Source organism: Mesoplodon bidens (assembly GCF_964165515.1).
Source record: "Mesoplodon bidens genome assembly, chromosome: 10".
NCBI classification, from domain to species: Eukaryota; Metazoa; Chordata; class Mammalia; order Artiodactyla; family Ziphiidae; genus Mesoplodon; species Mesoplodon bidens.
In genome coordinates this window covers 63,875,794-63,888,706 of record NC_138172.1, presented here as the reverse complement: position 1 = coordinate 63,888,706, position 12,913 = coordinate 63,875,794, and the positions used below count along the sequence as shown (strand labels likewise).

General features: G+C 36.1%; 1 protein-coding gene across 1 annotated transcript in view; it reads left to right on the top strand.

Annotated features, from left to right (window-relative positions):
- The window catches only part of HCRTR2 (hypocretin receptor 2), a gene marked incomplete at both ends in the record, with an annotated part of 132,668 nt that extends 126,352 nt beyond the window's left edge, over positions 1 to 6,316 (top strand). Inside the window, 3 exons of the mRNA XM_081247033.1 lie at positions 538 to 659; positions 3,740 to 3,965; positions 6,274 to 6,316. Coding sequence (XP_081103159.1) covers positions 538 to 659; positions 3,740 to 3,965; positions 6,274 to 6,316 — 391 coding nt within the window. The remainder of the gene's footprint in view (positions 1 to 537; positions 660 to 3,739; positions 3,966 to 6,273) is intronic.
- Positions 6,317 to 12,913: the final 6,597 nt, after the last annotated feature.

Below are 12,913 nucleotides of genomic sequence, written 5' to 3'. Positions count from 1 at the left end.
AGGACCTACTGTATAGCACAGGGAACATTGCTCAATATTCTGTAATAATCTAAATGGGGAAAAAACGTGAAAAAAAAACATAGTATTCAGTATATGTATAACTGAATTACTTTGTTGTACACCTGAAGCTAACACAATATTGTTAATCAACTATACTCCAGTGTTAAATAAATAAATAAAATGCACACAAAATGAAATAGTAACAAAAGCTGCTCCATTGTGTTTAGAAACAAAATAAAAAAAGGGAGATAGATATATATTCAACCTTTGTATTCTTATTGCTGTTGTTTACAGGAGAGACCTTCTCTGACCTGATTTGGCTTTTGATTTACTAATTGTGCCTTGGAGGTGTCCTTCAGGTACTGAAGTTATTCTAGCCCCACTGTGTGCCCTAAACCTACAAGTGGTCTGTCCTGCAGGGCAGCACTGGAGTCAGGGAACTGCCACCAAGGGTTGTGTTCACCCTTGAATTTAATTATTTAAAAGGTACTTTCCAGAATCACACTGCATTTCATGTTACTGTTTCTTTTCCTGCAGAGTATTTGGGATGTTTACCCACACAGAAGACAGAGAGACTGTATATGCCTGGTTTACCTTTTCACACTGGCTTGTATATGCCAATAGTGCTGCGAACCCAATTATTTATAATTTTCTCAGTGGTGAGTTTTCAACTGTTTCTTCTGTACAAACCACAGGATAGGGTGAGGGATTGATGACCAGAAGGTCTGAACACTTTTGAACGGTATGAAGATATTAGTTGCAATACAATGAGAATATTTTTCCCTTATCTGACTGGTCTTGAGTTTTTTCCCTTATGAGAGGGAACATGTGTTACCTAACGCATCAGAAAAAATTATCTAAGTAATTTTTTCCATAAAATTTAGAAGAAAATTTGAAATAGGAGGAAGGTGAGAACTGTGAGAACTGAATAAGAGAATCTTGCTTGTCATACATTAAACTTATGATTTATAAAGATGTAAAATCATTTTATTTGAAAATAAAACAGCCTTGCTGTTTCATTTCCTTTGCCAACATTTGTAGCCTAATTGAAATGGAATTGGAACCTTTCCATTTTTAGGTATTTCTATGTATTTACAATTCTCTTGTGGGTAACAGCTCTTGGGTTTATCTCAGGATTTCTCACTGACCATAAAAAAAATTATATTCCTCCTAAATAACACATAAGCTAAACGAACCACACATACACACCTCTGCAATTGATTTCACCCATCTGTTTATGGAATCAATATAATTATAAAAATCATTTAACTAAATATTTTTTTATCTACCAACATTTTGTCTAATTAAGTTTTAGAATTGTGTTTTAATTAGCTATATCTTTACATTTTCTTCTTTCCAACTGGTTAGCTATTTCTTTTATTTTTTTATTTATTTATTTTTTGCTGTGTTGGGGCTTCGTTGCTGCGTGCAGGCTTTCTTTTTAGTTGAGGCAAGTGGTGGCTACTCTTCGTTGCTGTACGCAGGCCTCTCATTAAGGTGACTTCTCTTGTTGCAGAGCACGGGCTCTAGGTGTGTGGGCTTCAGTAGTTGTGGCTTGTGGGCTGTAGAGCACAGGCTCAGTAGTTGTGGTGCACGGGCTTAGTTGCTTCGTGGCATGTGTGATCTTCCCAGACCAGGGCTCGAACACATGTCCCCGCCATTGGCAGGCGGATTCTTAACCACTATGCCACCAGGGAAGCCCGGCTATTTCTTTTTTATTTCCATCTCCAAATATATGATGATTTTATATGAAAGAATAAGCAATTCATTTTATTGCATGCTGAATAAAGTGTGTGCATTTTCTAACTTCATCTTTGGCCTTCCAGGTTATATAGGTTATTAAAAAAGACAATCAATTAGGCTTTTTGTTTTAAATAACTTTCTGTTTTTCAGTCATGGCATGTACCCTCTATATACCTGCTTTATTTCACCTTTTGGTGAATCAGGTGGTGTATATGTGAGGGGTGGTTTGTATTCAGTTGCCACTTTCCATGCCTTCCTCTGACACATTCAACCCCAGTCTCCAAAATAAAGACTACTTTCAGACTGGGATAAGCAGAGACCACCGCCCCAGTGTTATTTGAAGGGAGAAGTGCCTGAGGAGCTGTGGCTTAAAAAGCAGTGGGGTGGGGCTTCCCTGGTGATGCAGTGGTTGAGAGTCCACTTGCCGATGCAGGAGACACGGGTTCGTGGCCCGGTCTGGGAAGATCCCACATGCCACAGAGTGGCTGGGCCCGTGAGCCTTGGCCGCTGAGCCTGTGCGTCTGGAGCCTGTACTCCGCAACGGGAGAGGACACAGTAGTGAGAGGCCCACGTACTGCAAAAAAAAAAAAAAAAAAAGTGCAGTGGGGTAACACTTGCCTTGGGCTTAGAGATGATTAAGGCCCTGAGCTTGCACTAACCAGGGAAAATCTATTAGAGGGTTATAGGGAGAATTATATGAAGTAGAAGCCACAGAACCAAGTCAAAGTGCCATGATGGGGGTTAAGATGAGGCAAGAAGGCAACTGATAATCAGTGGGCACCAATTTTAATCACTCAACAACTCAGGTAGGTAATCAAAGCTTAGAGAAAAGAATTGGTGATTTCCAACACTGCCATTTACCCTTAGAGGCTTAAAAGGTCAGTGTCTCATCCTTATCCTTCTCCAATGTCACATCAATAATTTAAAGATAAAGAAAAAATTCTAAAGTTGTTTATTTTTCTTTCAGTTTGTTCTGCCTTATGCAGATTATGAAACATTAGAAAATTTCTAGATATTTTGTTGAACTGATTGTGTCAATAGAACAGTTTCTTCAGAGTACAATGCAGGAATAATTTCTGTGTACTTTTGGCCATGTATAACTTAGGTTTCATCATTTTTTAAATCGTTAAATATCTCTGAGTACCTTTCTGCTGATACTCAGCTTTACTATAGTTATCTAGTTAACAATAACCCACATTCACAAGTATAGGAGGTTTGCCTCTAAAGGCATGAAACAAAATCCAAACATTGGGCATGAAAAGCAGCCTCACTATTTTATGGAAATGTGTCAGTGTTTCAAGAGTGTACCAAGCATTATTTCATTCTTTTTTATGGCTGAGTAATATTCCATTGTATATATTTGCAGCAAGATGGATGGACCTAAAGATTATCATATTAAGTAAAGTGAGTCAGACAAAGAAAGACAAATATCATTTGATATCACTTATATGTGGAATCTAAAAAAAATGATACAAATGAGCCTATATACAAAACAGAAATAGACCCACAGACATACAAAAAAAAATTATGGTTACCAATGGGGAAAGGGGCGGAGGGAAGATAAATTAGGAGTTTGGGATTAATCTAAACACTACTGCTACTATATATAAGATAGGTAAAGAACAAAGTCCTACTGTATATCACAGGGAACTATACTCAGTATTTTGTAATAACCTATAAGGGAAAAGAATATAAAAAAGAATATACATATACATATGTATACATATATGTATATATATGTGTGTGTGAGTGTGTGTATATATATATATATATATATAGAGAGAGAGCATTCACTGTGCTGTACACCTGAAACTAACATGATACTGTAAATCAACTATACTTCAGTTAAATAATTAATTAACTATTAAAAAAGGGTGTACCAAGCTTCCAACAACTAATTTCTTTTTGTAAAATAGGAGCCACTCAGTTGTATTTTATTCATGATTGGTTAAAACATGTTGAATTATTTTTCCTTTCATTCTCCCTGGTTTGCCAGGAAAATTTCGAGAGGAATTTAAAGCTGCATTTTCTTGCTGTTGCCTTGGAGCTCATCACCGCCAGGAGGATCCGCTGGCCCGGGGACGGACGAGCACTGAGAGCCGAAAGTCCCTGACCACCCAGATCAGCAACATTGATAACATACCAAAACTGTCCGAGCAGGTCGTGCTCACGAGCATTAGCACACTCCCAGCGGCCAACGGTGCGGGGCCACTCCAAAACTGGTAGAAGATTGATGCCTAGGACAGGGATGCCTGAGTACCACTCTTCTTTTTTTAAATCTCTGTACACAGAAATTTATTACTTTGTGGACCCATTTTTTTTAAAAAAGAAAATGATCTCTTACTCTTTGGAAATAAAGTCAGTTTAAAATCATTTCTCAACTTTTGATTGAGATATGTTAGAAGTTGAAACTTCCACTGAACTTATTTTCCAGCTGTTTCACTTTTAGCTTCATGTATTAGAATTTGTGTCAATTAAATGTATGAGCATTTCCAATTCTAATTGTTATTTTAATCTTACCTTCAAATTGGTGGCTAAAAGTTACCCAAACTTATCCTTTGGTTTTCTTTTGGCTACTAAAAGAAGTAGCAATTACTAACTCTGGATTAACAAGAGATATGTTAGTTGACTTTATAGTTTTAAAAAAATCACTAAAGAGAGTCATTATGGTGTGACATTTGAGAGTATATTTATATACAAAATAACATTATATTAGATAACTCAAAAGCTATCTTTCAGAACTATATAAACATGTATACTATTCAACTTTATTTTCCATTAATTTTATAACTCATTTACACAGTTTTCCTGGGTTTGTAACCTTACCATTGCTAACATTTATCATTTCAACATATGGCCAATAAGACTGTGTATTCATGTAAAAACTGCGGAGTAACTATAAACACACAATTTCCATCTCTAAGGAAAGATTTCAACATTTAAGACTAAGATATCCCATTATTGTATTCTTCTAACCAATAAAAATGAGGTAACTGGCTTTGCTAGATGAAATTAAGAATTCAATTTACAAAGAAAAAGGGTAGTAGAATACCAAATCACCTCTGGGTCCCATATTGGACATGGTAATGTCATGGAGATTTGATGGTAAATATTTGCATTTATTTACATTTTGTAAACATTTATCAAACACCTCCCAGAAAGCACCCACTGTGCTAGGTGCTAGGCTGTGAATGTGCCTTCAAGAGAGCTCCAGTCCACGGAGGGGGACCTGTTGGTAGAGGCTGCAGAGCAGCAAGGCATTCTGGGAGATGTTTCAGACTCAGAGCAGGAAGCAACCAATGATGGTGGTCCTCACCATGACATGGACAGGGAGGTTGCACTTTTTTGTTTCTATTTAATTACAGTGACTCTATTGATGTTAGTGAATTCTACCTGGGCCTGTGGCTGAGAGCCAGGTGACTAGGAGAAGGGAGGGGTTTGCTCTTACTCACACACAAATGAACAGGAGTGCAGTACGTTCCATAAAAATGTAAGATCTGGGGTTCAAAGCACTGAATATTTTCAATTTGCTTCTCTGCAAAATTATTCTGATTCAAATAGTCACTTTAAAAGTAAAAGAGATGTTCATGGAAAGTTGCTCTTCTTCTTATAGTATAGTAGCAGGCATTCTTATTTTATTGAAACAAAAGGTATGGAGAATATTTAAGAATGATTTTCATAGAACATAAAAATTATCTTGCTCTTTTCTTACTTCTTTTTTTTCCAACTCATCACTTTCAGAAAGAATATAACCAAATTATCCACAAATGTTTTTTGTGCTTTAGAACTGGGGATTACCTTGTGCTTTTTACTACTCAAAGCAAAAACTACCCTCAAATATGAGGTTTATTGAAATTATATTGCTAATTATCAGAACAATATCAATGAAAGCAAAGTATTGTAACTCTCTGCTTTCTCACCTTTGTACATCTGAGAACTTTTTTTTTCTTATTTATGCTGCATGAAAGACGAGTTGTGATTTTCCATTGCTATGGATGTTAGCACTTTCGTTTGAGGATAATGTCAAATAATATTGATCATATGCCTTAATAGCTAAGTAGATTTGTCAAATCAGAAGTTCTGGGATCAGAATAAGAGCTAAATGTTTTAGATCCTAATATATCTAGTTATTTGTCATTTAAGAAGAGAGATTGAGGGAGAGAGAGAACAAGAAAGTGAGAGCCAGAGCTGGAGAAACAGAGAGAGAGGCTCAGAGAGGCAGTACTTGTGTGATTTTGTGAAGAACAGACTGAGAAGTCAGAATTCCTTTGCTCTAAATCAGTGATTTTCAAAGTGTGCTTCCTGAGCCATCAGATTCAGCATCACCTGAGAACTTATTAGACATGCAGATCTTCACCTTATCCCAGATTTACCAAATCAGAAACTTTGAGGGTGGTACCCAAAGTTTGTGTGTTCACAAGACCTACAGGTGATTCTGAAGGGCCTTAAAATTTTAGAACCACTGCTCCAGAGACTACCACCTGGCACTGATATACTAGCCCATGTGAAATAAAGTATTTTACTGCCCAGGTATCTACAACAGGGACCACCGACATCACTACTGTCAACCTGATTGGAGGTCAGAAAGAAGAGGCTGAGTACCAATGTTGAAAGTCACTCAGCATTATCTCACTCAAAGAGGTAATGCTTTATGAAATAGTGTCCCTGTGTTACAAGTGCAGTTTGGAAGAAGACAGGTTTTAAAGCCCTGGCGTGCTTTATGGCTACTTGGATGATTTGAGTTTCTTTCTTTTTTTTTATTTTTAAGATTTTTTTGATGTGGACCATTTTTTTAAAGCCTTTATTGAGTTTATTACAATATTGCTTCTGTTTTTTGGTTTTTTGACCCCAAGGCATGTGGGATCTTAGCTCCCCGACCCGGGGTCAAACCCACAGCCCCTGCATTGAAAGGCAAAGTCTTAACCATTGGACCACCAGGGAAGTCCTTGAGTTTCTAACTAAAACCTTCAAATCTCCAGTTTTATTCACCCTTACAAAAACCTAAGTTTGTAGAAGCAGACAGTTGCCAAGAATGAGCATTGCCCGGAAGGAGAAAGCAAACACACATCAGTCCTTACAAGAAACTGTGGGAATGAAATAGCAGCTCAGGCACACTGCTGTCAACTTGTTGATGCAGGAATCCTCCTAAGAGGTCTGGATTTAGTACTGACCATCATAGGGCAAATGGGAAAGAAACAGGTGTTCCCCAAACCTGCCAGTCTTATGGAACAAAAGGTCAACGACTTACCTCCTTACGTGCTAATAACACAAATTAGAAGACTTCTTCTGAAAGCAGTGTGTTGTGACTGTTTGATGCTACACATAGAATATATATCTCTCTTGTTTTGCTATATTTCACAGATTGAATGTAAAATGCCATTAATTTTACTGAAATTTTGTTATCAATAAGAATGTGATAATAATTTTACCTAATATAGAATCCATTTGAACTTCATTATTTCTGAATTTCTACAAACCTGTGATAATGTTGATATTTGAATTCATTCATTCTTGGCAAAAAGGTGATTCTCAGTTTCTGAGGAAAATGGCTTCTAAATTCTCCAAGGCTTGGAATATTTCTTAGGTATTAAATAACTGTTACAAATCACTGATAAGTTAATTGCAAAACTGTCGGGTACAATGATAATGAGCTTCACTCCCAGTGTACATTGTTTTAATGAAGATAAAGGAAAATATGCTTATAAAATGTAATCTGAATATACATAAACCTGAATGACAATATCAGAATGACAAAACTCATAGGTACTTTTGTACACAAATTGTGGAGAGGGCTATTACTATTTTAATGCTAGTGTAATAATAGATGTTTTACATTTGATATAAATAATAATAATCAAATGCATTTCAAAAACAATCTGGGCAGTCATTATAATTTAGAAAACTTTTCAATTCCAATTAATTTTACAACAGAAGATTTTTCTACTTCCTACAAGTTACAAGTGAAAAAAGAGTAAATTCTATTAGGTTGTGTGCAATTAGCTTTCAAATGGCATGAAGCAAAATTATAGACATTTTTTAGAGACAATATATATAAACAGAAAATATTGTTAATTTAAGTCTATTCTCTTATCTTATGCACATAGAAAGTGAAATGCAAAGGCACGAAAAACACTGTTATCTCCCCAAATTCAAAGGGGATTGTTTTCTAGAGAACTATTGCAATTAAAGAGGGAGAAAATTACTCCTGCCCTCTTGCCACGTATTTCTATGATCTCAAAATTTCTTTGTAAGTTTTCGAGTCAGAACGCCTTTTAAGTTTTTCATGAAATGTATTTCTATAATTGTTGTATGCCACATGTGTAACATCATGTCACTTGTTTAAGTTATTTTATACATTTAAAGTTCTTTATGCCTGATTTACTGTGTCTTCAAGATGAAATTTCTTATCCAATCCAACGCGATTGCACACCAACTACCCTGAAAGATGCTGCTTACATAGTTTTAAAGTAAAAACTATATCGAGAATTCTATAATCACATTCACACTGCCCTCTCTATTGTATGAAAAATCTTGCTGTTGTTCATTAGATAAGTTGGATATTCACTCATAACTAGTGTCAAATATTTGCAGTTAAGAATTGAATTAAGCCCTCTGGTGCAGTATTTAATGACCAAAATATTTTTCCCAATAAGTTTATATAACCAGGGAAAATCATGATATAAAAGGTTTTTAATGTTGTTTTTAAGAGCAGGTACTATAATAAAGATGGTTAGAATTAATAAATATTTCATAAAAATTATGTAAAACTGCCTACATAGAACTTTAAATTTAGGAGTTTTATCTGAGTTAAGAGATTTACTTAGTCTTGTTTTGACTTAGAGGAAATGATGACCTTGTGGTTTTCAATTTGTTATTAGAATAGTAAGTATGGCATTTACATAAATAAGCAATTTTTTTCTTGGTCATTTAATCTAAACTTTTAGGACTATTTTAAGTTCATTGATAAATTTTAAAATGTATATTTTCTGCTTTCCATTCACCTAAATGATTCTGATAAATTGTGAAATCAAGGACTAAGGATTTTAATTTAAAAATCCTTTTTTATTCAGCACTGTTGTTTCTAACTTTGATCAAAATGGAGCCATAGAAACTGGGGAAGGTCAATGCTTGGCTCCTTCCAGGAAAATAAGATTTGAATGTGGGGCGGTTTCAAAACATATAGTGAAACTTTCAGGGTGAAATCCCAGGAAAGACCAGCTGTTTTAGCAGTGAGGATTTTTGCTTTGAGTTATCCATTTCACAGACCAGGTGCTTAGCCAAACCTCCTCCCAGAGTCATGAAGAGAGGTCACTCAGCTTCACTTTCATCAGGGACAGTGGCCAGGAATGGGAAGGAAGTAACAGAGGAAAGTTCTCGAAGCGCCTCTTGGGCCTTGCCCTTCTGACGTTGCTGTCCCATTATCCAGCTGCTGTCCTTCCGCCAGGCCCACCCTAGACAAACAGGACCAACCTCCCCCCACCGCTTGCCAGCCCTACAGACCTCCCTGGCCTTCTCCAGCCCAGCCCTAGGCAACAGGTAAATAGGTTTGACTCTTGTCTTGGGTCATCTCCTGAAGTGAATCAGTGGCAAGTGATTCATTTGAGAACAAAGGAAGCAAAGCTCAAGAAAAAAGAAAAAAAAAAAAAAAACCTTTACATTTCTATATATACAAATCTTTACAATTTTACATCTCCCAAAACCCCATTTTTGGTCGCCAATATCTGTGTATCTGTGGTCTTCTGGATATGTGTTAGCTCCCTTTTCAAGCCCCAGCTAAGCTCGCTGCCTCAATTTAGAAAGGATCCCAACGTTGAGACTCTCAGGCCAAGGCCATAGCAGGTCACTAAGGATGTACACCTGAGCAGGGGCTGCTGCTGCTGCCACCTTTGGAAACAAAACATCTCTTCCATTACTTTTCCTTGGTTTGGCCCCTGTGCAATGGCAGAAACATAAAACTCAATTTAAAGCAAACAAAAAACATGGTTGTTTATTAAGTAATCAATTTCTAATTAATTTCCTAATGTTTGAGTTAATATGTTAACTCAAAGGGAGAATAGTACAAACAAAATATTTGTGAGATTGGGAAATCCTCAGCAGACCATGGCAACATGAAGATTAATTTATTGCAGATGTGATAACAAGAGCATCTCCAGAAAGAAGTGTTGTTCCCTTTCACATGGGCACAGATTTGGAAGCTCCCCTTATACAGTTCAAGTGGACAGAGTGGAACTTGTTTATAAAGCTGTGTCTAGATCATGTACAATATCCATTAAGGAATAAGAAAAATGGTCATTTTAGAGTATTATCAACACATATACATGCATATATGCATGTATATGTATAACTGAGTGATATATACAGTACATCTTGCTTTGACTTAGAGGAAATGATGACATTGTGATTTTTAATGTAGTATTAGACTAGTAAACATGGCATTTACATCATTAGGCAATGTTTTTCTTGGTCATTATATTTAAAATTTTTAGGACTATTTTAAGTTCAATAATAAATTTAAGAATGTATATTTTACATATATACATATAAGTATATATATGTGTGTGTGTGTGTATATATATATATATATATATATATATATATATATATATATATATATATATATATATATATATATATATATATATATATATAACTGACCTTGAAAGACACAGATTCAAGCTATACAGGTCCATTTATGCTAGGAGTTTTTAATAGTAAATTCTACAGTTTTAGATACAGAAGACCGACTATAAAGTTATATGCAGATTTCCTACTGAGAGAGGGTGGGCACCCCTAACCCCAGCATTGTTCAAGGGTCAACTGTATATATATAGATAGATAGATAGGCAGAGAGATAATCTCACTGAGTTATTTATTCTGAGAATATTTCACGAAGTATATTAGTTTCATATTCCAACCTTTTAAAGAGTTCCCTTCTTCATCTAGCTTACCCCTCTCTTAAATTATACCTTTTAGTTTGGTGGCTAATTTTCCTCACTCTTACAAATATACAGGTTTCATTTCCCTGCTATTCTAGGCAGCCTTTTACCTAAGATTATTATTTTTTCTTTGTTTCTTCCTTTGTAATTCCTTCCTTCCTTCCTTCGTTCCTTCCTTCCTTCCTTTCTTTCTTTCTTTCTTCTTTCTTTCATTCTTTCTTTCTTCCTTCGTTCCTTTGTTTGTTTGTTTCTTTCTTTCTTTCTTTTATTATTTGTTTGTTCATTGATTTATTTTACTAGCACTCATATAGTTATACCAGTTTGGGACAAGTGAAAAGAAGTCTGTAAACTATGTGTAAATTGCCTTTAAAATAATCAATAAGAATCTAAAGTCCTTGAAGCCACAGACCTTCTCTGTGTTTCTTACGGCTATATCACTTGTTCCTGGAACAGTGCCTGCCACAGAGAAGTCCCCTGATAAATAAATATCTCTTGAATCAATGAATTAATAATAATTGTGTGGAAAATCTTTCCTCAGCTCATTCTTGTATTCCATGTTGTCCCAGTTCTTTCCATAGAAACTCCCTTTCCACTGTGAATAATCAATGACCTATATTTTCAGTGTCTACACCATTCATGCCTTTTTTTTTTTACCAAAACTAAACCACATATTAAGGTTGACAGCATTGATTCCCATTCTCCTACCACCACTGAAGGGGGAGGTGACAACAGAACTGTCTTTTGTACCAATCCTAGGCCCATATGACTCCCCTTCCATCTGTAAGTGAAATCTAGCCCTTTGGAGAGCCTCATCCCTGTGGACCTCCCTCTGTTGCTGCCTTGTCCGCCTCTTGATCTCTCTTCCCTTCACTCATACACATTAACACTTGGATCTGTGTGGGTGATGCATCCAGGAATCCAGCTTCACATTTCCTGTTCTCGTTAATGTGAAAGGCTTGGTTTCCACACTTCTTCAAATCGCTCCCACAGTCCCGCATAGTGCAGATCACAGGCTCCACCTTGTAACTTACTGTCTCCTAAGACAATAGATCCTCTACTGAAATGCAAAACCCTCATCATATTCTGAGACCAAAATTGTTTATCCATCTTTCCATCTCACACGACAGTCTCCCTCCTCAACCTTAAAGGGATGACTGGACTCTTTACCCTTATATTTTATCCCAGTTCATCTGTCTCATCCTGGACTTACCGTCTTCCCCACCCAAAGAAAAATAAGACCACCAGGTGGTACTGCACTCATTAGGAGACTTTTTTTTTGGTAGTAAATCCAAATTATTATTTTTTTGAAGTATAGTTGACTTATAGTTGTGTTAATTTCTGCCATACAGCAAAGTGACTCACTTATACACATATATACATTCTTTTTCATTTTTTTTTCCATTATGGTTTATCCCAGGATATTGAATATAGTTCTCTGTGGTATACAGTAGGATCTTGTTGTTTATCCATTCTATATCTGTAGTTTGCATCTACTAACACAAAACTCCCAGTCCATCCCACCTTCCCTCCTTCCCCTTTACAACCGTGAGTCTGTTCTCTATGACTGTGAGTATGTTTCTGTTTCATAAGTAAATTCATTTGTGCCATATTTTAGATTACACATATAAGTGATATCTTATGGTCTTTGTCTTTCTCTTTCTGACCTTACTTCACTTAGTATGATAATCTCTAGGCCTATCCATGTTGTTGTAAATGGCATTATTTCATTATTTTTTTATGGCTAATATTCCATTATATAGATATAACACATCTTCTTTATCCATTCATCTGTTGATGGACATTTAAGTTGTTTCCATGTCTTGGCTATTGTAAACAGTGTTGCTATGAACATAGGGTGCATGTATCTTTTTGAATCATAGATTTGTCCGGATATATGTCCAGCAGAGGGATTGCTGGATTGTATGGCAACTCTATTTTTAGTTTTCGGAGGAACCTCCATACTGTTTTCCATAGTGACTGCACCAATTTACCCTCCCACCAACATTGTAGGAGTGTTCTCTTTAGGAGACATTATTTACTTAAAAAAAAATTCTTACTTTTTGCCCTGATGAAGATCATGACTGTTTTTATAAAAGAGAGTCTGTGGTCCTACAGCTTTGAGAATAAATGAGTTAAACAAGGCATAAAAGCCTATTGAGTTTGGTTGCTAGGCAGCCACTCCTCTCTCACTGGGGATTGCACTCCAAAGGTTTACATCTCCAGGTGTAAAGTGG